This window comes from Heterodontus francisci, chromosome 5 (assembly GCF_036365525.1).
Source record: "Heterodontus francisci isolate sHetFra1 chromosome 5, sHetFra1.hap1, whole genome shotgun sequence".
In the NCBI taxonomy this organism is placed as follows: domain Eukaryota; kingdom Metazoa; phylum Chordata; class Chondrichthyes; order Heterodontiformes; family Heterodontidae; genus Heterodontus; species Heterodontus francisci.
The window spans coordinates 128038115-128063415 of record NC_090375.1 but is presented as its reverse complement, the minus strand read 5'-3'; the positions used below and the strand labels follow the sequence as shown (position 1 = coordinate 128063415).

The 25301-nt window shown below is 42.9% G+C and overlaps 1 protein-coding gene across 4 annotated transcripts in view; it reads right to left on the bottom strand.

The window, feature by feature from the left end:
* Positions 1 to 25301, bottom strand: part of LOC137370043 (polyamine-modulated factor 1-binding protein 1-like) — a 719669-nt gene that overhangs the window by 658811 nt on the left and 35557 nt on the right. For 3 of the 4 annotated variants that reach the window (XR_010975068.1, XM_068032077.1, XM_068032080.1), the window contains exon 4: positions 23574 to 23609. The exons of the other annotated variant lie outside the window; for it this stretch is intronic. Coding sequence is in view for 2 of the 3 variants with exons in the window: in XM_068032077.1 (XP_067888178.1) it covers positions 23574 to 23609 (36 nt within the window). In the remaining variant the exon portion in view is untranslated. The remainder of the gene's footprint in view (positions 1 to 23573; positions 23610 to 25301) is intronic. 4 annotated transcript variants of the gene reach the window in all.

Here is a 25301-nt window from a genome sequence, read left to right as displayed (position 1 = left end):
TGGCGACCACGCTCTGGAAGTGGTTCAAGAGTTCACCTACCTAGGCTCAACTATCACCAGTAACCTGTCTCTAGATGCAGAAATCAACAAGCGCATGGGTAAGGCTTCCACTGCTATGTTCAGACTGGCCAAGAGAGTGTGGGAAAATGGCGCACTGACACGGAACACAAAAGTCCGAGTGTATCAGGCCTGTGTCCTCAGTACCTTGCTCTACGGCAGCGAGGCCTGGACAACGTATGCCAGCCAAGAGCGACGTCTCAATTCATTCCATCTTCGCTGCCTTCGGAGAATACTTGGCATCAGGTGGCAGGACTATATCTCCAACACAGAAGTCCTTGAAGCGGCCAACATCCCCAGCTTATACACACTACTGAGTCAGCGGCGCTTGAGATGGCTTGGCCATGTGAGCCGCATGGAAGATGGCAGGATCCCCAAAGACACATTGTACAGCGAGCTCGCCACTGGTATCAGACCCACCGGCCGTCCATGTCTCCGTTATAAAGACGTCTGCAAACGCGACATGAAATCGTGTGACATTGATCACAAGTCGTGGGAGTCAGTTGCCAGCATTCGCCAGAGCTGGCGGGCAGCCATAAAGACAGGGCTAAATTGTGGCGAGTCGAAGAGACTTAGTAGTTGGCAGGAAAAAAGACAGAGGCGCAAGGGGAGAGCCAACTGTGCAACAGCCCCAACAAACAAATTTCTCTGCAGCACCTGTGGAAGAGCCTGTCACTCCAGAATTGGCCTTTATAGCCACTCCAGGCGCTGCTTCACAAACCACTGACCACCTCCAGGCGCGTATCCATTGTCTCTCGAGATAAGGAGGCCCAAAAGAAAGAACATTTGTGTAACCTTAATATTTAGTGTGCCACTTGCTTTGAAATTTTAAAGTGTTGGTTTTGGCAACTATTAAGTTTATTTTGGTCATCAGTATAGAAATCATTGCAGAACTCAAACAATTATCATATTGTTTTCTTATTAAAATATCAAGTTTAAATCATTTATATATATAGAAATGCAGCAACTTTCACCGCTTCTATAACAGGCTACTTCAGCCCTATTTTCCTTACAAGTCCACTGATTTTCTTTTAAAAACAAGGATCATAAGTACTTCCAAGTAGTTATTTTGCAGTATTTTCACCAAATTTCACACCTATAAAGAAACCAACACACAAATGAAAAACTAAAACTTGCTAAAAAAGTGAACTTTCCTTCACAAAGTATTTTCTCTTTTTCAACTCCCCCACCCCCCACAGTAAAAGAACATAAAAAATAGGAGCAGGAGTAGGCCATCTGGGCTCACCAAACCTGCTCTGACATTCAAGATCATAGCTGATCTTCTACTTCAGCTACACCTTCCTGCACTATCCCCATATCCTTTGATGCGCATAATATCCAAAAATCTGTCAATTTCTGGCTTAAATATATTCAACGACTGAGCATCCACAGCTATCTGCGGTAGAGAATTCCAGAGGCTCACAGCCCTTTTAGTGAAAGAATTTCTCCCCATCTCGGTCCTAAATGGCTGACCCCCTCATTCTGAATCTGTGACCCCCTAGTTCTAGACTTCCCAGCCAGGGCAACATCTTCAGAGTATCTAGTCTGTCAAGTACCTTAAGACTTTTATATGTTTCAATGAAATCACTTCACATTCTTCTAAACTCTTGGGAATATAGACCTAGTCCACTCAGTTTCTCCTCAGAGGACAATCTCTTCAGGAATCAATATAGTAAACCTAGGTCCCTCTATAGCAGGTATATCCTTGCTTCGGTAAGGAGACCGAAACTGTAAACAGTACTCCAGGTGTGGCTACACCAAGTCCCTATACAATTGCAGTAAGTCTTCTTCATTCATACACTTCAATCCCTTTGTAATAAAGGCTAACATACCATTTATTACTTGCTGTACCTCCATGTTAACTTCTGTGATTCATGTACAAAGACACCTATCACCCTCTGAATACCAATACTCAATAACCTGAATCACATCAGTTTTAAAAATACTCTGCTTTTCTATGTTTCCTTCCAAAGTGGATAACTTCGCCATGCTATATTCTATCTGACATGTTCTTGCCCACAACCTTAACCTGTCTATTTCCCTTTGCATCCTCCTCACAACTTATTTTCCAACCTAATTTTGTATAGTTAGCAAACTTGGATACATTGCACTCGATCCTCTCATTTAAGTAATTGATACTGTTGCAACCAGATGAGAAAGGTGTCTCGGGGTCCATCTCAGCCTTCACCTGGTCTTACCGTAACAGGGTTTAATTTTAAACACATCGTGTTTTTAGCTCCCCCTTGGTGAATCCTTGTTCACTGCTCTCCAATTATAAGGCAAAAAAACAGCACAAACAGGTTTTCTTAGGTTAAAAGAAGAAAAGTTGGAATTTATTAAACTTGAACTTAAACTCTAATTCGGTTAACGCCTATGTTTACATGGCGCGCCCACACTAGCATGCATATGTGATACACACATGCAAACAGAGACAGTAAAGAGCAGAAGAAAAATAAGGTGGAAAAGTTTGAGGCAATATCTGAAGAGTTTTTGTTATGGTTCTTTGAGTTTACTGTAGTGTCCTTGGTTGTAGGTAGATCTTGCTTTTTGTTCGGGCCCAATATTCCTCTTAAACCTTGTTCGCTGTAGGAGATTTTTCTCTCTTGGGGTTCATGCGTCTTCAGTGGATTCAGAGGCTTGTGGGAAAGAGATGGGAGCAGACAGGAGAGATCTTCTCAGTCCAGGAGCAAGCAGTCTTTTTGAGTTCAAACTCTCTGTGGCTTGTTCAAAAGACTCCTGGAACAGCCAGATAGCCATGTGACCAGTTGGTCCAACCAGTGTACCAGATTTACTGTTTATTCCTACTCTGTTTTCTGTCCATTAACCAATCCTCAATCCATGCTAACATGTTACCCCCAATTTCATTAGTCCTAATTTTGTTTCATAACCTATGAGTCACTTTATCAAATGCTTTTTAAAAATTCAAATACATTACAAATACTGGTTCCCGCTTATCCACCCTGCTAGATTTTTTTTTTATTCATTCAGGGATGTGGGCATCGCTGGCTAGGCCAGCATTTATTGTCCATCCCTAATTGCCCTTGAGAAGGTGGTGGTGAACTGCCTTCTTGAACCGCTGCAGTCCATTTGGGGTAGGTATACCCACAGTGCTGTTAGGAAGGGAGTTCCAGTATTTTGACCCAGCGACAGTGAAGGAATGGCGATATAGTTCCAAGTCACAATTGTGTGTGACTTGGAGGGGAACTTGCAGGTGGTGGTGTTCCCATGCATTTGCTGCCCTTGTCCTTCTGGTTGGTAGAGGTCGCGGGTTTTGAAGGGTCTGTTTAAAGAGCCTTGGTGCATTGCTGCAGTGCATCTTGTAGATGGTACACAGTGCTGCCACTGAGCGTCGGTGGTGGAGGGAGTGGATATTTGTAGATGGGGTGCCAATCAAGCGGGCTGCTTTGTTCTGGATGGTGTCGAGCTTCTTGAGTGTTGTTGGAACTGCACCCATCCAGGCAAGTGGAGAGTATTCCATCACACTCCTGACTTGTGCCTTGTAGATGGTGGACAGGCTTTGGGGAGTCAGGAGGTGAGTTACTCACCTCAGGATTCCTAGCCTCTGACCTGCTCTTGTAGCCACGGTATTTATATGGCTACTCCAGTTCAGTTTCTGGTCAATGGTAGCCCCTAGGATGTTGATAGTGGGAGTTCAACGATGGTAATGCTGTTGAATGTCAAGGGGAGATGGTTAGATTCTCTCTTGTTGGAGATGGTCATTGCCTGGCACTTGTGTGGCGCGAATGTTACTTGCCAATTATCAGCCCAAGCCTGGATATTGTCCAGGTCTTGCTGCATTTCTACACGGACTGCTTCAGTATCTGAGGAGTCATGAATGGTGCTGAACATTGTGCAATCGTCAGCGAACATCCCCACTTCTGACCTTATGATTGAAGGAAGGTCATTGATGAAGCAGCTGAAGATGGTTGGGCCTAGGACACTACCCTGAGGAACTCCTGCAGTGATGCCCTGGAGCTCAAATGATTGACCTCCAACAACCACAACCATCTTCCTTTGTGCTAGGTATGACTCCAGCCAGCGGAGGATTTTCCCCCTGATTCCCATTGACCTCAGTTTTGCTAGGGCTCCTTGATGCCATACTCGGTCAAATGCTGCCTTGATGTCAAGGGCAGTCACTCTCACCTCACCTCTTGAGTTCTGCTCTTTTGTCCATGTTTTAACCAAGGTTGTACTGAGGTCAGGAGCTGAGTGGCCCTGGCAGAACCCAAACTGAGCGTCACTGAGCAAGTTATTGCTAAGCAGGTGCAGCTTGATGGCACCATTGATAACACCTTCTATCACTTTACTGATGATTGAGAGTAGGCTGATGGGGCGGTAATTGGCCGGGTTGGACTTGTCCTGCTTTTTGTGTACAGGACATACCTGGGCAATTTTCCACATTGCAGGGTAGATGCCAGTGTCGTAGCTGTACTGGAACAGTTTGGCCATGGGTGCGGCAAGTTCTGGAGCACTGGTCTTCAGTACTATTGCTGGAATATTGTCAGGGCCCAAAGCTTTTGCATTATCCAATGCCTTCTGTCGTTTCTTGATATCACGTGGAGTGAATCGAATTGGCTGAAGTCTGGCATCTGTGATGCTGGGGACTTCAGGAGGAGGCCGAGATGGATCATCAACTCGGCACTTCTGGCTGAAGATTGTTGCAAATGCTTCTGCCTTATCTTTCGCACTGACGTGCTGGGCTCCCCCATCATTGAGGATGGGGATATTTGTTGAGCCACCTCCTCCAGTTAGTTGTTTAATTATCCACCACCATTCACCGCTGGATGTGGCAGGACTGCAGAGTTTAGATCTGATCCTTTGGTTATGGGATCGCTTAGCTCTGTCTATCGCATGCTGCTTATGCAGTTTGGCACGCAGATAGTCCTGTGTTGTAGCTTCACCAGATTGACATCTCATTTTGAGGTATTCCTGGTGCTGCTCCTGGCATGCCCTCCTGCACTCTTCATTGAACCAGGGTTGGTCTCCTGGCTTGATGGTAATGGTAGAGTTGGGGATATGCCGGGCCATGAGATTACAGATTGTGGTTGAGTACAATTCTGCTGCTGCTGATGGCCCACAGCTCCTCATGGATGCCCAGTTTTGCATTGCTAGATCTGTTCAAAATCTATCCCATTTAGCGCGGTGATAGTGCCACACAACACGATGGACGGTATCCTCAATGTGAAGGCGGGACTTCGTCTCCACAAGGACTGTACGGTGGTCACTCCTACCAATACAGTCATGGACAGAAGCATCTGCGGCAGGCATATTGGTGAGGACGAGGTCAAGTATGTTTTTCCCTCGTGTTGGTTCCCCCACCACCTGCCGCAGACCCAGTCTAGCAGATATGTCCTTTAGGACTTGGCCAGCTCGGTCAGTAGTAGTGCTACCGAGCCACTCTTGGTGATGGACATTGATGTCCCCCACCCAGAGTACATTTTGTGCCCTTGCCACCCTCAGTGCTTCCTCCAAGTGCTGTTCAACATGGAGGAGTACTGAGTCATCAGCTGAGGGAGTGCCGTAGGTGGTAATCAGTAGGAGGTTACCTTGCCCATGTTTGAGCTGATGCCATGTGACTTCATGGGGTCTGGAGTCAATGTTGAGGACTCCCAGGGCAACTCCCTCCCTACTGTATACCACTGTGCCACCACCTCTGCTGGGTCTGTCCTGCCGGTGGGACAGGACATACCCGGGGATGGTGATGGCAGTGTCAGGGACATTGTCTGTAAGATATGATTCCGTGAGTATGACTATGTCAGGCTGTTGCTTGACTAGTCTGTGGGACAGCTCTCCCAAATTTGGCACAAACCCCCAGATGTTAGTAAGGAGGACTTTGCAGGGTTGCCAGGGCTCGGTTTGCCGTTGTCGTTTCCGGTGCCTAGCTCGATGCCAGGTGGTCCATCCGGTTTCATTCCTTTTTATTGACTTCGTAGTGGTTAGGTACAACTGAGTGGCTTGCTAGGCCATTTCAGAGGGCATGTAAGAGTTAACCACATTGCTGTGGGTCTGGAGTCACATGTAGGCCAGACCAGGTAAGGACAGCAGATTTCCTTCCCTCAAGGACATTAGTGAACCAGATGGGTTTTTCCAACAATTGACAATGGTTTCATGGCCATCATTAGACTAGCTTTTAATTCCAGATTTATTAATTTAATTCAAATTCCACCTTCTGCTGTGGTGGGATTCGAACCCATGTCCCCAGAGAAATACTCTGGGTCTCTGGGTTACTCGTCCAGTGATAATACCACTACGCCACTGCCTACCCCGTAGATACAAAAAACTCAACAGATTTATCAAACTTAATTTCCTTTTCATAAATTCAGCTGTTGAATCTGCCCAACCAAATTATGATTTTCCAAGCGCCCTGCTATCTGCACCATTAAACAACCAGGTCAAGATGGTGGGACAGCTGCACCCAGGCACTACCTCTAAATTATCCAAAGGTTGTCATGAGGAGCTACATAATAGAAGACTGGAATTATGCCTTCTCTGTGTAAAAGTGCCAGTTATCACTTTATGTCTTTCCAGCATGACTAAGCTTAAAATCCCTGGCTGCAGGTCAAAATACATCCGAGCATTCCATTATATATCATGTAGGATCTTCAACTGATCAGCAGTACAGCCGATTTATTTGGTAAAAGGTGGAAAATAAGGAGAAACTTTTTGGAGAAAGATTAAAACTGGTTGGTGATGTTAATTCCATTTCTAACTGTAGGCATGTGAGATGTTATTGAATACTGTTGGTCATGATCATGGCTCATTTTAAATTAAGATGGCTACACTTAGAATTATATACACCTTTCAGTTGTCCAGAAAGTAGGTGTTGCTGTGGCTTTTTGCTCCAGATTGCTACCTACTTTACTTATGTCTTTAAGTATTGGGAAGCAGGCAGACATCACTCAGAATCCTAGACCTCTTAGAGGTTCTGTTTGAGGTATTTCTCACCTGGCCTCCCCTTCCTATTCCTGTTGGTCACTAGTCCATTGCAGACCCATCTAATGCTGTCTCCTCCTTCCCCTATACACGATATAGAAATCAGGAGAAGTATTTTAATTTTTTTCAAAAAAACTAAAAGGAGGCAGAGAAAAACAGAACAGGAGATAAAGAGAGAATGTAGAAGACAAAAAAGCACAAGTTAAATTTCACCTTTGTAAAGCATTTGAAATTTATTTTCTTTCCTTTGTTATAAGAAAAGCTACTGAATAGAAATTGCTAGGTGAGGAAAAATATCCTATTACAGGAGCTGACTGAACAGTACTGATGCATCCTCTGAAATTACATTGAACGTGCTCAGACTGCAAAATCCAAATTTCAGCTCAATATTTTGTCCAGATAGGTGATTCTAAATCTAAGCCCAGACTTTTTAAGGCCATCAAATAAAAGCTTTATTAATATGATTAAATCTATGAAATGTTACGACCAAAGCGGGAGGAGTGCACTGTTTATTTCAGTTCCGCTTCTCCACGGGTCACAACATATACTTAAATTTTTTCCCACTTACCAATACGATCAATCATAGACTATTTTTATCCCAGAATAAAACACACCAAACAGGTTTCTTTAATAAACAACAAAATCATCAGTTTATTATAAAACAAGTCTTAACCAGTAATGAAACAAAGCACAAACACATAGATTGAAATATTAATTTTCCCTTTTTACCTTATCCCCTCACACTCGCACACACACATACATACTGGTTAATTGGGAAAATAACAGGATTTGCGTTTTAGAACTCTATTACAAAAAAAAAGACAAAAAAGCACTTGGGTTAAAAACTTGCTAATTCTTGAAGAGAAGATATGGAAAGATGTCCTTTGTTTTAGTTTGACTTCCCAAATGCATATAGATGGCTGTCACTGGGATCTTCCTAGAACAGTTCTTTACAGGTGATGTTGAAGATCAGTTTGGGTAGACTTTCCCAGAAATGCAGCAACAGAGGTTTCAGATAGGCCTTACAGCAGAAATGCAGCAACCAGGGTTTCAGTTCCCACACATTCGATATGCAAGGTTTCTTCAACTACAGGAGGAAAGAGGAGACGGACACACTGGATATGCAGGGTTTCTTTCAAAGGGAAAGAAATGAGCTGGGTTTTTCTTGACAGGCAAAAACCAACTGTCTTTTGTAACAATTCAAAGTGAAACTAAAAGCATTCCAGAAGTCAAGGTTCCTGACCTCTATAAATCTTGACCTATCACTTCTCTGTAAATCTCTTCTCCAAGTCAAAACAATAAGATGCCTGCTGGTATTTTATCTGAAAACATGTGCCTGCCAGTAAGGGCTTGTTTACAAGTCAAGTCCAGGAATGCTTCTGGTGACCTCTTTTAAAAAAAACACGAAGTTCAGGATCTCTTCAAGCTTCCAAATGAATCAATGTCCATAATTCAACAATACGTCCTTATAACATATTTTACAAAAAATAGAAGCACTCTCATAACAAATGTAATTTTGTTTTGTTATTTTATTTCGAACAACAGAAATTTCAGTTAACTTGAAAAATATGGCAGAAAAAAAAGCATAAACACATAGATTGAAATATTAAAAGTTCCCTTTTTACCTTAGCCCCTCACACTCACGCACACATATACATACCGGTTAATTGGGAAAATAACAGGATTTGCGTTTTAGAACTCTATTACAAAAAAACAGACAAAAAAACACGGGTTAAATATTTGCTAATTCACAAGGTAATATACCCACTATAAAATAGCAGCCTTCCAGTGTCCCACAGTGTGATACTGGAAACACTGAAATTCCTGTCTGTTGTGGACAGAAGTGAGTGAGAGTGAGAAAGAGAGAACACTGAACGCCCAGTACCCTTCCCTTTACTGTCTGCAGTGTTTTGTTGTTAAAAAGGAAAATGGGGGGTTTTCTTAACCAGAATGTACAGCCCATTTGAATAACCAGCAGCAAGCTTTTCATGAGTTGAAATAAAGAGGATTATTTTTATTCATTCACCCTGAAAGTCTAAATGCTACGTCACTCACTCACCATACACACACACTTGTGAAAGAAAGCCATTAAAGATGACAGTGCACTTTTGCAAATATAAACAAAGGAACAGTTCGTAAGTCACATGATTTGGCTTGTCTTGGGCAAAAGGCATGCATTGCAGGCCCAACGAAAAAGGCATTTTCACTCCTGAAGTGTAGTTAGGCAGATTCGATAGCCGGAGTCGTATATCTAAGTCAATGCAGGATTCTCTCGAAGGGGTGGATTTTCAGCAGGTCACAAAGTTAGTCGCTTATTACTGGGAGGTTGGATTTCTGCACTGTTGGAATTGAAAAGGAACAGGCTTGGAGGCCTTAAGATGTGGTAGTCTCCAGTTTTAAGGCATATGTGTTTGGCCTTTGCTGCTGTCGCTGCAACTGTTGTTTGTAGACTGCCTAGTCACTCTCTGGTGCTTGGGAGTGATAAGATTAGATATCTGCCAATTAGTTTGTTAGATGACCACCTGATCAATGCTTCTATTGTCCACTAAGAACGATTTGAAGTTTGAAGCCATTGCTACACAATAGGGGATGGATGGAGGCACCTATTTATGATTTAACTGGTTTCTGACAGCTCTTTGTTAAGTTTCGAGCTCAGAGACAATGAGTCTAGGAGTCCATAGATACAGAGTTTTGAACAAACGACAGAAGGTGTGAATTCCACAAGTGATTTCGTCCTGGTATGTTCATTCAATTAGGAGCTTTCCAGAGGTTTGAGATACTTCCGAGTCTGGGCCGAAATTGCAAAAGTCCCTCGGCTGCCATCTTATGCAGCATTTTAATGTCCACTGTGGTTCGTTTGAAAAGAAATTCAGCTCCAGAAGATGCAATGCTGAATACAGTCCATGGTTAAAGTTATGAATAGGACATGCCTTTACTGGGCATGACACTATCACATGATCACCTCCAGGAGTAAAATATATTGCAAGTACTTATAATTACTTTTCAGTAAAGTGCATGCCCTGGGTACAAATTTAATATCTAATTGGTATAATAGATAGATTGCAAATGACTAACTTTCTTTATACGTTTGCATCAGTGCATAGTGTCTAAGTCTGAAAAATAGATATTTAAGGAAGGTTCATATGTAAAGCATTTGTATTACAGTTGCAAAATATTTCTATATGATCAACAATCACATCTTCCAATAGCTATGATAACTTTCATCCAAATATGACTCTCTTTTTTGGATGAGGGGGGTGCGGTTTAGATTTGCTTTCTACTCTTATTTCCATGGTTTCAATCCTTCATCAGGGACTTTAATCCCTTGAATCTAGTGAAATATTCAGGAATGGCATCTGCCATAATTTCTCAGCTCATAACACTGCTGCTCCTGATTCCACTACCTACAGCTCTATGGTGAAATGTATCATCAGTTGTTTCAAGGTTTATTTGGTAATTTAGGTAAAGGAAAAAATGTTGTCTACATTAGGAATTTTCCATGCTCTTCAAGTCGTGCCATGCAATCTTTTAATTTTCACCTGAACCACTGAAAAAGGGAGAAGCAACCTCCAACATTTCTAGCAATGCAGTGTTATGTTGGAAAATTCTTCATCCTAGATTCTTCTGGGTGCTCAAGTAAGAGAGAATATTTGTATTTGTCTGTGAGCAATGTTAGGGTAACATATAATACATTGTACTTACATGGTATAATGCAAACATAAAACAGCATCTCCTCATATAACATACAAAAATGTCAACATTTTCAGCAGAGCGCCAGCAGACATTAGCAGATCACAAATTTGATCAAATTTCAGAAAGCCTCCCTCTAGAACAAAGAACTAATATTTTAAGCTATAAAGAGATAAAAAAAAGTTGTTCGAGTCTTCAGGGAAGTAGAATCAGCAGCTTGCACGACATGACACCGGCAATTTCTTGGTCAGGCCACTAGATGGAGCATGATGCAGTAACAAAGTTACAGAAACACATCTGATCACAGTGGTACTGAGAGTAGCTGTGGGACAGTGCAGAACCCAGATATCTTGCCCCTTTCCCAAAAAAGGGAGGAAAAACAGGCAAGCAATGCAAGAAAAAAAATACTATTTTCTTACCTTTCTTTTGGGCCTCCTTATCTCGAGAGACAATGGATACGCGCCTGGAGGTGGTCAGTGGAGTGACCTCTCCATGGCGCATGCCTGGGCAAATTTATGGAGGTTGAGAGTTGCCCAGTCGTCAAAACCCCCCTCTCGGCCTTTCTGGTGGGGTCCAAAGGAGTGCAGGACACGACGTTTGGCACCAGTATGGCTGCAGGAACTGCCGGAAACATGCCAAAGGTGACACATGACCGCCTACGGGGTTCCGCTCCGGATTTTCTGTTAGGGTTTACTCCCTTAGCCTTGGTCTCTCCCGAGACGCCCACAAGGCAGTGGGGTTGTTGGGGCCCCACTGAAAAACTGAAAAACCCAGTGAAAAACTGCCTGGCATCACTTGGCACCTTCACATAGTAATACAGTTAAGCCAGCAAACTTAAAACCTGAATTAACCTTCATCTTATCACTCCAACATGTTGCATTACCATGTCACTAATCAATAGTGTTGATGTTTTTTATGTAAAGTTCAGATAAACCTAACTACCCCCACAAAAAAGATAAAATTAAATTGGAAGTAGTCGATCATTTTTATGAATTTTAAGTCCAGCAGCAATCAGGAAACAATATAAACCAGAAAGAGATAAATAACATACATACAGCACTGAAACAGGCCCTTCGGCCCACTGAGTCTGTGCCGACCAACAACCACCCATTTATATTAATCCTACATTAATTCCATATTCCCTACCAAATTCCCACCTTCCCTCAATTCTCCTACCACCTACCTACACTAGGGGCAATTTACAATGACCAATTTACCTATGAACCTGCAAGTCTTTGGCTGTGGGAGGAAACCAGAGCACCTGGCGGAAACCCACACGGTCACAGGGAGAACTTGCAAACTCCGCACAACCAGTACCCAGAATTGAACCCGCGTCGCTGGAGCTGTGAGGCTGCGGTGCTAACCACTGCACCACTGTGCCGCCCTATGGCAAATAAACATGAGCATTTGTTGAGCTGTCATGAAATAAAATAAGGGAGGGGATAGGATGGGAGGGGAGGGAGAGATGAGGGGAGGGGAAGGAAAGAGCCACCAGGTTAGTTTTTCCTTCATCAGTGAAGGGATTCTGCCTCAGCTGTAGTAATACTGTTGTGTATCCTGTAGGTGGAACATACTGCAGCTCGTGATGGTTGGTGGGTATCAAATCCTGTGATGGGGGATTAATCAAGCAAACTGCTCTGTCCCAGTGTTTAACTTCTTGAGTTTTGTTGCAGCTGCACCCTTCTGAGCAAAAGTTGATTATTGCATCACACTCCTGATTTGAGCTTTGCAGATGGTGGAAAAGGCTTGAAGGAACAGAAATGAGCCATTTATCAAAGAGTACTCAGTCTCTGCCATGCTCTTGTAACCCTAGTGTGAATATAGCTGGTCCAGTTATACTTCTAGTCAGCGGTGACCCTCAAGGTGTTGATGGTGGGGAGTCAGCAATGGCGGTGCTGTTAAAGGTCAGGAAGAGATGGTTATTTCCTACCACGAATATTCCCCGCCATTTGTCAACCCCAGCCTGAATGATATCCATGTCCTGTTATATGCCATCTCATTATCATCAAGAGAGTTTGGGATTCTGCTCGTGGAATTAGCAGCAAAAAACCCTACTCCTGCCCTTATGACAGAAGGGAGGTCATTGATAAAGCAGCTGATGATTGTTGGACCAAGAATGCTGCCCTGAAGAAATTCATGCAGCAATATCCTTGTGCTGCAATAATCAGCCTGCAACAATCACGTGTAAGATTATAATGTCAGAGTCAATTACGGCATAGGAGGCCGCCATTCGGCTTATCGAGTCCATGCTGGCTTTTCACGGAGCTATGCAGCAGGTCCATCTCATCTGCTCAATCCCTATAGCCCTGCAAGTCTATCTCTCTCAAGTGGCCATCTAATTTCTTCTTGAAGTCATTGATCGTCTCCACTTCCACCACCCTCGTGGGCAAAGTTCCAGGTCATTACCACCTGCTGCGTAAAAAAAGTGCTTCCTCATATTCCCCTCAGCATCTTTTGCCCAGAACTTTCAATCTGTGTCCCCGAGCCCTTGTACCATTTGTTAATGGGAACAGTTTTTCCTTGTCTAACTTATTAAGCCAGTCATAATCTGGTACACATCTATTAAATCTCCCCTCAATCTCCTTGGTTCTAAGGAGAAAAACCCAGCTTTTTTAACCTAACCTTGTAACTAAAATCCTCCATCCCAAGAACCATTCTGGTAAATCTCCTCCAACCTCTCAAGGTGAAGTATGATGACCAGAACTGAATGCAATACTCCAATTGGGGCCTAACCAGAGTTTTATAAAGGTTCAGCACAACTTTCCTGTATTTGAGCTCAATGCCTCTATTTATGAAGCCCAAGATCCCATATGCTTAACTAACCACTCTCTCAATATGTCCTGCTATCTTCAAAGATCTATTCACAGGCATCTCCAGGTGCCACTGTTCAGCAGTGCCATTAAGTACATATTGCCTCTCCATATTCCTTCTGCCAAAATGAATCGCCTCAAACATCAGCATTAAATTCCATCTGCCAGCTCTTCACCCATTCTGCTAGCCTATGTCCTGTTGCAGGCTATTCATATCATCCTCACTGTTTGCCGCACCTCCAAGTTTGGTGTCGTCAGCAAATTTTGAGAATCTACCCTGTATTCCAAGATCCAAGTCATTTATATATAGCAAAAAAGACAGTGGGCCTGGCACTGACCCTTGGGGAACACCACTATCTATCATTCAGTCTTAAAAGCAACTATTTACTACAACTCACTTTTTTTGTCCTGAAGCCAGTTTTTTTAAATCCAACTGGACACTGACCCTATTATTCTATGAACATCAATTTTGTTAACCAGTCTTTTGTTTTACCTTATGAAATGCTTTTTTAAAATCCATATAAACAACTTCCACCACATTCCCTTCATCAACCTTGTTACTTCATCAAAAAATTGAACTAGGTTAGTCGAGCAAAATCTGCCTTTTACAAATCCATGCTGGCTATCCTGAATTAACTCGAACCCCCTAGTGTCTGTTGATATTTTCCTTGATTATCGTTTCTAAAACCTTACCTACGAGTGATGTTAAACTAACTGGACTGCAGTTGCTAGGACTGTCCTTACACCTTTCTTGAATAAGGGTGTCACATTTGCTACTCTCCAATCCTCTGGCACCTCCTCTGTATCCAGGGAAGATTGGAAGATTATGGCAAGCCCCTTTGCTATCTCCATCCTCGCTTCCTTTAGCAACCTGGAATGCAAGCCATCTGGACCAGTTGACTTATCTACCCTAAGCACAGCCAGCCTTTTTAGTACCTCCCCAACCTCCCAATTTTTAAGCTAACCATCGCCTCGACTGATATTTTGTCAGCCTCAATTTCCTTAGTGAAAACTGATACAAAAGTACTCATCAAGTATATTAGCATTTCCCTGCACCTCCAAGCATATATTACTCTCTCTGTCCCTAACAGGTGCCAGGTAATTACAGGCCAGTGAGTCCAACATCAGTGGTAGTGAAACTATTGGAAAAAATTCTGAGGAAGAGGATTCATCTCCACTTGGAGAGGCAGGGATTAATCAAGGATAGTCAGCATGGCTTTGTCAAGAGGAGATCATGTCTAACCAATTTGATTGAATTTTGTGAGATGATTAGATGTGCAGATGAAAGTAAAGCAGTTGATGTAGTCTACACAGACTTCAATAATGCTTTTGATAAGGTCCCGCATGGGAGATTGGTTAAGAAGGTAAGAGCCCATGGGATCCAGAGCAATTTGGATCCAAAATTGGTTTAGTGGCAGGAGGCAGAGGGTGATGGTTGAGGGTTGTTTTTGTGATTGGAAGCCTGTGACCAGTGGTGTACCGCAGGGATTGGTGCTGGCACCCTTGCTGTTTGTAGTGTACATTAATGATTTGGACATGAATATAGGAGGTATGATCAGTAAGTTCGCAGATGACACGAAAATTGGTGGTGTTGTCAATAGTGAGGAGGAAAGCCTTAGATTACAGGACGATATAGGTGGGCAGGCAAGATGGGCACAGCTGTAGCAAATGGAATTTAATCCTGAGAAGTGAGAGGTGATGCATTTTGGGAGGACTAACAAGGCAAGGGAATATACAATGAATGGTAGGACCCTAGGAAGTACAGAGAGTCGGAGGGGCTTTGGTGTACTTGTCCGTAGATCACTGAAGGCAGCAGCACAGGTAGATAAGGTGGTTAGGAAGGCATATGGGATGCTTGCATTTATTATCCAAGGCATAGAATAGAAGAGCAGGGAGGTTATGATGGAGCTGTACAAAATGCTAGTTAGGCCACAGCTAGAGTTCTGGTCACCACACTATAGGAAGGATGTGATTGCACTGGAGAGGGTGAAGAGGAGATTCACCAGGATGTTGCCTGGGCTGGAGCATTTCAGCTATGAAGAGCGACTGGATAGGCGAGTGTTATTTTCCTTAGAGCAGAGAAGGTTGAGTGGGGACCTGATTGAGGTATACAAAATCATGAGGGGCATAGATAGGAAGAAACCTTTTCCCTTAGCGGAGGGGTCAATAACCAGGGGCCATAGATTTAAGGTAAGGGGCAGGAGATTTAGAGGGGATTTGAGGAAATTTCTTTTCACCCAGAGTGGTCAGAATCTGGAAAACACTGCCTGAAGGGGTGATAGAGGCAGGAACCCTCATAGCATTTAAGTAGCATTTAGATGAGCACTTGAAACACCATAGCATACAAGGCTATAGGCCAAGTGCTAGAAAATGGGATTAGAATAGATAGGCTTGATGGCCGACACAGACATGGTGGGTTGAGGGGCCTGTTTCTGTGCTGTATAACTCTATGGCACTCCTCCTCTTACTTCTTCTTTGGGCCTCCTTATCTCGAGAGACAATGGATACGCGCCTGGAGGTGGTCAGTGGTTTGTGAAGCAGCGCCTGGAGTGGCTATAAAGGCCAATTCTGGAGTGACAGGCTCTTCCACAGGTGCTGCAGAGAAATTTGTTTGTTGGGGCTGTTGCACAGTTGGCTCTCCCCTTGCGCCTCTGTCTTTTTTCCTGCCAACTACTAAGTCTCTTCGACTCGCCACAATTTAGCCCTGTCTTTATGGCTGCCCGCCAGCTCTGGCGAATGCTGGCAACTGACTCCCACGACTTGTGATCAATGTCACACGATTTCATGTCGCGTTCGTGTACTATTTACATGCCAGTAGAAGATCTTTGGGTTCCCTTTTATGTTGCCTGCCACTCTATTTTCATATTCTCTTTTTGCCAGTCTTATTTTCCTCTTCACCTCCCCTCTCCACTTGTTGTATATGATCTGGTATTCACGTGATGAGTTGATTTGCTTACAAATAATCCTTTTACAAATTTCATCAGTATTTGTCTTATTGCTTATACTAACATGACCACCATGATTTTAGACTTTTTAAAATATAATCCAAATGACTGGACAAAAATTATTAAAAACCCATTGTTCAGATAGTGATTTTTGAGAAGTGCTGATGACCTATGGTTGATTGAAGCTTCTGAACTGCATTTCTTATGTTACAACCGAGGCAGGAGTGCACTGTTAATTCAGTCCCATTTCTCCACAGGTCACAACATATATTTAAATGTTCCCACTTACCAGATAAGGCCAGCCATATACTCTAAGTTTTCCCAGAATAAAGCACACTAACCAGGTTTCTTTAATAAACAAAACTATCCATTTATTATAAACCAAATCTTAACTAATAATAAAGTAAAACATACACACAAATTGCAATAATAATGCCCCTTATTTATCCTGCGCACGTGCACACAGGTTAACAGGAAAAAAAAGGGATCTTTGTTTACAGCTGTTACAAAGAAATAGAAGGAATTAAAAAAACACTTAGGCTGAAAAGAAGGCATAGAAAGATGTCCTTTGGTTTGGTTAGACATCCCAAATGCATAGAGGTAGCCATCACTAGGATCTTCCTGGAACAGTTCTTTCCAGGCGATGTTGATCATCAGTTCGGTTCAGCTTTTCATGAGATGCAGCTACTGAAGCTCCAAATAAGCCTTACAGCAGGTGTGCAGCAACAAGGTTTCAGTTCTACACATTCGACATGCAAAGGTTTCTGCAAACATACAGGATTTCTTCAAATACAGCAGGAAATAGGAATCTGACACACTGGAAATACAGCGATTCCTTTTGAGAGAGAGATGAGCTGTCTTCTTCTGTTTCAGGCCAAATACAAACTGTCCATTTAACAGTTCAAATTGAAACTAAAACTTTCCAGAAGTTAAGTGTCCTGGCCACTAAAGATCTTGGCTCGTCACTCCTTTGTAAACATCGCTCCAAGTCAAAAACAACCCCTGTTGTTATTTGAAAACAGGTGCCTTCCAGCAAACTAAGTCCAAGCCTTTTGGTAACCTTTTAAAAAAAAAACACTCAAAGTTCCAGCATCTGTGGAATCCTTTTCAGTTTTACAACACAAATTCTCAAAACTGAAAAAAAATGGAGACACTCATAACACTCATGATGAACTGCTAAGTTGAGCTGATAGCCGTCACTATGAGTTAGACTAGAGAGCTAAAACCACAAGGCACAAAAGGGCAGAAAAACAGGATGCCCAGGCAAAACGTGTCCTGGGGGATTAGGGAAATGTGACAAGTGTACATGCAGAGAGGCACAGCAGAAAGAATGATTGGAACTATCAGGTCAGATGGTAAAGAAACAAGGGTATAAGAAGGGTGAATTTCTAACAAAAGATGTGGAGATAGAAATCACTGAACGAGTTCCATAGCCTGAGCAAAAGCTGGCTGAAGCCTAATGTTTGCCTTGCTAACAAAAAACAGGACAGAAGGTAGAAAAGAAGTGAACGAATGAGACAAAGCTTACTATTCCACCCAGTGTCCTTACAGGTAATGCATATGTTTGATACTGTAAATCCCTGACTAAACTCTAATGTGTTGATCTCTGCTGTGAGACAATAAAAGAGGATTGCTATAACTTTTGGTTGCCAGGTCTGAATCCTTTGCACGAAAGTAATCTTACAAAATATTGGCACTTCAGATGGGACCTGATGTGTAGTGATTTATTTTTGTGTTACACAGTAGGGTCCTACAATTTGAGAGTGTGGCCAACCTACCGCTTTAGGAGGGGAATCTAACAGAGTGTGGGTGATCTAATCACCCACCTGTGATAAAAGGTGTGTTGAGAGGATGTCAAAGATCAGAGTAGCGTTAGAGAGTACATTGAGTAAAGAGAACTTACATGAGTTGTTGTCAGAGTATCTGACAAAAGAGGATGGAAGATCCTATAAAGTAGCAATGGCATTCATCCAGGAACAAATGGATGATGAGAAGAGAAATAGATACGAGAAAGAAGTTATTAGTTTATGTCATTCACTTTTCTGTACAAATAAGTGACGACGCAGTGGACAATTTAGCAAAGGAAATAGTACAATTGAAGAAATGTAAACTAAAGATCTATGAATTACAAGGAAAACTAGGAAAATAAATAGTTCTGGTGTCAGCCATCACCACCAGAGCACCCCCAGGAGTAGTTAGTTACAAAGGTGACGATGACATAAATTGGATCTAGACTGGGAAGCTGCATTCTATAACGACCGTGACCGCAAACCTGCGAACACCCGGCCAGTTTGCGTCCTCACCACCCAGTCAATGCACAATCCCCAAGACGGCCTCGTGGAGAGGACCAGTCACTTACACAAAATTAGATGGGTGCCCCAATACTAGATCCCATAAAAGGAGACAACCCCAGCATCATCACTAGACAGTGGTATAATTTTAAATGGAAACATTACGAATTAGAAGTACAAAACCTGAGGAAAGTTCTCTTATATGCATTAAATAGCAACATTAAGGTCAACTTCGACATGGATATATGGCAGCAAAGGGCCAACAGCCTGTTGAAGGGAGCCATGGAATATCTAGGGAATCAAAACTTCAACCTAATGCTGTGTGTGCAGACATTTCAAGCAAAGGGGAAGCAGGGCCTCCTGGAACAGTCCTGAACAGTCTCTTGATCAAGGACAGAGATTGATTGGATAAAGAAGTCTAAAACAAAAGCTGAAAAGGTGAACAGGTGTAGGAAGAAAAGAAAAAAAAGTTAAAAGGCCCAGAGCCAAAGTTAAAACAGCTGTGAGAAAGAAACAGGCTGCATGTTCTGCTTTAAGGAAAAGGCAATTGAATATTGTTTTCTGTTTCTGAGAGTGTATGAGAGTTTGGGGAAGCTTCCCTACTTGCGAATAAAAGACCATCTTAAAAAAGTCAGCATTGTGTTTTGTTTGCAGTGTGAGCATAACTCACGGTACTGTTTAACACATAGTTAAGTTTGTTGATTGTCCTATGTGCATACATGCATATTATCTTTTAGAAAATTTGAGTCATGTTTTGGGTTTGAACTGTATGAAACTCTGTTCCTTAGACTTAAGACTTAGGAATATAACACAACATTTGGCAATTTGAGTTCATGACCATTACAGGGATCAATATTTCCAAGTTGCATGGAACACGAAAACATGAATAAGATAAAAGCAAAATACTGCAAATGCTGGAAATCTGAAATAAAACAGTGCTGGAAACACTCAGCAGGTCTGACAGCATCTGTGGTAAGAGAAACGTTTCAAGTTGATGGCCTTTCATCAGATTTGGCAAAGGTTAGAAATGTAATAGGTTTTGAGCAAAGTGAAAGGGTTTGCAGTGAATGCAGTATACTAAATTGAAAGTACAAGTGAATTGCTGCTTCACCTGGAAGGAATGTTTGGGGCCTTGGATGGTGAGCAGAGAGGAGGTGAAAGGGCAGGTGTTGCACCTCCTATGATTGCACGGGAAGTGGATGAGATGTCGGAGGTGATGGAGGTGTGGACCAGAGTGTTGTGGAGGGAATGGTCCCTTTGGAATGCTGACAGGGGAGGGAAGGTGACAATGTATTTGGTGGTGGCATCATGCTGGAGGTGGTGGAAATGGCAGAGGATGATCCTTTGGATGGGGAGGCTGGTAAGGTGGAATCTGAGGACAAGGGAAACCCTAATGTGGTTCTGGGAGGGAGGGGAAAGGGTGAGAGCAGAAGTGTGGGAAATGGGGCAGACACAGTTGAGGGCCCTGTCAACCACAGTTGGGGGTGGGGGTGGGGGAGGGGGGGGGAGGGAATGAGTCCTTGGTTGAGGAAAAAGGAAGACATATCAGAAGCACTGTTGTGGAAGGCTGCATCAAAACAGATGCAATGGAGACAGAGAAACTGGGAGAACGGAATGGAGTCTGGATGAGACTTGCACATATAAAAATTGACGGTTTTGAAGTGTCAAATGTGAATTTATATATATTGGGCATTATTAAATTTTAACCTCCCAAACTGACAGAAGGAAATTATAATTTAACAAATTAACCCTGGCTCTTAAGCAGGACCACAATAGAGCTTCTATTTTTCTTTTAAACAGGTGACAATGGTTTTCATGTCCACATGAATACTCAGGGTGCGGCAACAGATCCAGCAATTTTAAGAATTTAAGAACTCATCTGCAGGCATTCAAATAACATAGCATGGTGACAATTTGGACTAAAGGCTTTGCCTTTCAAAGAATTGAAAGTCATTTGTCATCTTCCGAGACAAAGTGCTTCAGAAGGGGGAAATATGGAAGTTACTTCCAAATTAGTGCCAAGCATATCTGCCGCTAATGTAAAAAACGTATCAAATCACCAAGCCTGGACATCATTTGTCCATCTGGACATCTGAGATTGGAATTAATATAACTTGATAAGTGTTTGCTGTTCTTGAGAAGGGAATGCTTACCTTATGTTTGAGGGAACAACAAAATTTCCATTAAAAGGAAACTAAGTGGAAAGCAGTCTAGGTGGTTCCTGTGTACCACGGATGAAAGCTTTGCGGGAAATAAAATTGAACATTGGATTGACAGGTTTTGCAAACCATATTGCTATTTGGATTGGGATAACATTGAAACAGCAAAATAAACAAACAAACAGAATATGTTAAATCCTGGGATTATGTGGGAATGTTGACCTGTATTTTAAAGTTATATGAGAACATTGCTTGGACAGTAAAGTTCCTCCAGGGTTCATGAATGAGATAGAATAGTAATTATTGGAATGTATAAAATAGAAGGAGAGGAAGTCATTGAGAATAGAAGATAGAGACAGGAAAATCATATCACCAATTGGGAATTTTTGTAAATCATTTTGAGTTGAATTGGAATAAATCACCCAGGTGATTTAATGGGAGGTTACAATCTCGTATCCATATACATTCTAATGTGTCAAGAAAAAAAGTGTAATGAAGAATTGTAAATTGATAGTTTTCTCTTGAAAATATTTGAATCATTGCCTATGAACATTTTTAGAAAATTGTAATGATAGTCTGGCCACTACCCGAGACATCAGGGCCACAACAGAAATCTCCAGGCACACCCTAATCTTTGGATAAGATCACCTGAAAGTCTAAGAATGATTTGTATTGGATGGCTCATGTGGCATGCTACTTCTATACCAGTGTGAGAGTGTGTAATTGTGATTTGTTATGTATGAAGCAACTAACATGAAATGGTTAATGTGGATCAGGAGAGTGAGACAACATTTTAAATCATTAAGGAACTGACACATACTCCATAGAGAAACTGACCTTGTAACAATCAGGACAGAGTTAAACACACTGTTAACGGTCAGAGGGATATAGAATTTGGATTAGGATAAATGAAGGCTAGGGAGAAAAATACTTAATTACCCACAAGATGGACAAAGATAGAGAGAGAGCTGTAGAAGCTTTTATGTCCATACTTGATCTGTTCCTTGAATCATATGTATTTTGTCGATGTGCTAATATTAGCAGCCCACCTGCAAAAGGATAAGTAAGAAGATTGAGTGAGGAGTCGGAAAAGAATCCTCCTCCTCATTTAGTCAGTATTTGTTTTATAGCTTATGCTAATATAATGAACTACATGATTTTAAAAATGCAGCTGCTTGAGGGACTTTTTATGAATATAAATTGCATGTCTGAACAAAAACTATCAAAAATCCATTGTCCAGCTACATTGGTGATTTTTTTTTTTTTTTAAGAGAAATGCTGATGATCCACGATTGATTTGAACTGCATAATTAACTGCCATTGCTTATGACAAACTGTGAAGTTCAGCTGATAGCATAAAATGCAGCCCATAGTGACAGCTAACAGGGGTCCCGGCAGTGAGCCAGAAAGTGGAGGTTGTTGTTGTTGGGGGGGGGGGGGGGGGGGGGGGGGGGGTGGCAGAGAAAGACACCACCTCAGCCCTCTGTTAGATCCCCGACTCCCTTTAAGGGAGGCCCTAGAGTACAGATATTGGGAGACCCAGGGAAAGGCGAGTGGGGTCGCGCTCAACAACATATGAACATACAAATTAGGAGCAAGAGCAGGCCATTTGGTCCCTTGTGCCTGCTCCACCATTCAACAAGATCATGACTGATTCAGGCAGGCCCCAGCAATGGGGTGGGGGGCGGGGGGGTGGTGGGAGGCCTCCGGGGTCATGGATTGCCCCCAAAAGAGGGAGCCCACGACCAGGTTTTACCTGGTAGCGTTTCCCCGCAGCAGCAGGCCCCTCTACTTTCCACAAAATTGAGATGGAGGAGGGAGGAGGCCCTTAAGTGGCCATTAATTGGCCACTTAAGGGTCTCAATTGGCCTGGAGTAGGAAGGCCATCCTCGGCCAGATGAAATGGCAGGGGGCCTAAGCTACATCGGGAATTGTGCCCCCTACCTTTGTGCCCACCTCCAAGGGCAGAACTAAAGTCTGCCTGATGAGTGACTGTTAAACTAGACAGCTAAAACCATAAGGTGCAAATGGGGAAGAAAAACAGGCTGCCCAGACAAGACGTGTCCGAGGGATTATGGAAGTGTAGCAAGTGTATGTGCAGAGAAGCAGAGGACAGCAGTAATAGGAATGGTTGGAACTATAAGGTCAGGTGATACAGAAACAGGGGTATAAGGAAGGGTGAATTTCTAATGAAAGGTACAAAGATTTAAGGTAAGGGACAGGAGGTTTAGAGGAGATTTGAGGAAAAAAATTTTCACCTAGAGGGTGGTTGGAATCTGGAATGCACTGCCTGAAGAGGTGGTAGAGGCAGGAACCATCACAACATTTAAGAAGTATTTAGATGGGCACTTGAAACGCCATAGCATACAAGGCTACGGCCACATGCTGGAAAATGGGATTAGAACAGGTAGGTGCTTGATGGCCGGCACAGACACAATGGGCCTAAGGGCCTGTTTCTGTGCTGTATGACTCTATTGAAATCATAAAATAAGTTCCATAGCCCGAGCAAATGCTGGCTAAAGCCCAACACTTGCCTTGTTATCAAAACAGGACACAGGGCAGAAGAGAAGTGACTGAGGGAGAACACCTTACCTTCTGGGCGAGCAGCAAACAGGAGCACCCTGCGGCATGAACACGGAGCGGGAAGCAGTTAAATAAAGCCCAAGGATTGCAACCTACAGTACTTACCTTTCGGGAGAGCAGCGGACAGGAGTCCAGGTGCATCTGAGTTTGAAAAAAAAAGTGAACAGTGACATCACAGGAAAGCTGCTTGGTTGGTGAGTAACTGCTGTTAGGGAGTATCTATAAATAGTTAGGTTAATACACTACTGTTAGGGTGCATGTGTAAATAGCTACAAATTAGAAAAAAAATTTAAACTTATGTAACTACCTATTAATTAATTAAGGCACACAAGCAGAAGGGAACAGCTGGTGAGTCAACTGTTCTATTTTGCTAGCTTTTGCTAGGTAAGTGCGTTGTATAAGGGACAACTAAGGACACCAGAGTGAAGGTAGATCTATAAAAAGAACTAACACTTTAAAATGAAATATAAATAAAAGATAAAGTAATTAAATTAAATACCTGAAACACTTATCTGTGTAACTAAGTATAACTTTAATTGTAGGTGGTACTAGCATTTAATGAGTACAGTAAATTCTACTGTACATATTCTAACTTATTCTAAGTTAAGTAAAGTAAATTAACTAATAGCATACTTTACAATGGCAAGACAGGTGTTACGTTGCAGCTATGGTATGTGGGAGCTGTTGGATGCCAAGGCGTTCCAGGACAAACGCATCTGCAGAAAGAGTAAGCAGCTAGAGGAATTCTGGATCAGGATTACTGATCTGGAAGCTGAACTGCAAACACTGCACAACATAAGGAAGGGGGAGAAATACCCGGACATTTTGTTCCGGACGATATTCACACCTCTTAGAACAGGGTCAGCAGTGAGCAAAAGGAGGATGTGACCGTGAGTGAGGCATAAAATGGGACCGAGCAGACAGTAATCAAGCAGCCTCAGACTTTGTAATTGTCAAACAGGTTTGAGGTACTCTCAACCTGTGTAGGACGAAAGTGAGGTCTGCAAGGTGGATGAGCAGACTGGCCATGGCAGTGTGATACAGGAAGCCATTCAAGTAGGTGGAACAAAAAGGAATGTAGTGGTAGTAGGGGATAGTATAGTGTGGGGGATTGACACTGTTCTGTGAGCAGCAAGGAGTGTACTTCCTCAAACCTAGAGACAGGCTAAGAAGTTCAAGGACCTCAGGAGGGCAGGAAAGATGAGTGGCCTATCACTTTCAAGTGCCAAGACCAACATTACAACTTTCCCAGCATTCTCTTGCACGAACACCCCTCATCCTTCTCTCTCCACTCCCCTCCTCTGAGCAGCCAATACTCAAACTCACCCTTATATTTGTCTCATTTTGCATGCATGCCTCAGTCACACTTCCCTCCTCTCCACTTAAGCCATTTCTCTGCTTTCTCTCCTTGCACAGAAATCCAGAGAGACAGAGAATTGGGAGGGGGATGGGCTGCCCTCCAGTGATAGCCACCTTGACAGTCGCTGGCAATGTGTGCCCTCCTAGATGAGGAAGCTGCAGACGTCAACAACAACCTGCCATGAATGCCTGAGCCTTGAGACACTAGTGTTCACACATGTGGAGGGAGCTAGCCCTCTGCCTGGAAATCCTGTGTTGGGGGTCTTTCCTCCTTCGAGCTGGATCGCTGTGTTCATCCAGTGTCCTGTGGAGTGCCACATGGCTAACGAGAAGGCAGCTAAGTGCTGCCATTGGTGCTCCTCTTGTTCCTCAGCGAATGTTCAAGGCACAGCTGCATAAACTGCTCCCATGTCATGGTAAAGGCCGACAGCAAGAAAATGGTGATCGAGGTGAATGAAGTGCAAAATATGTGAA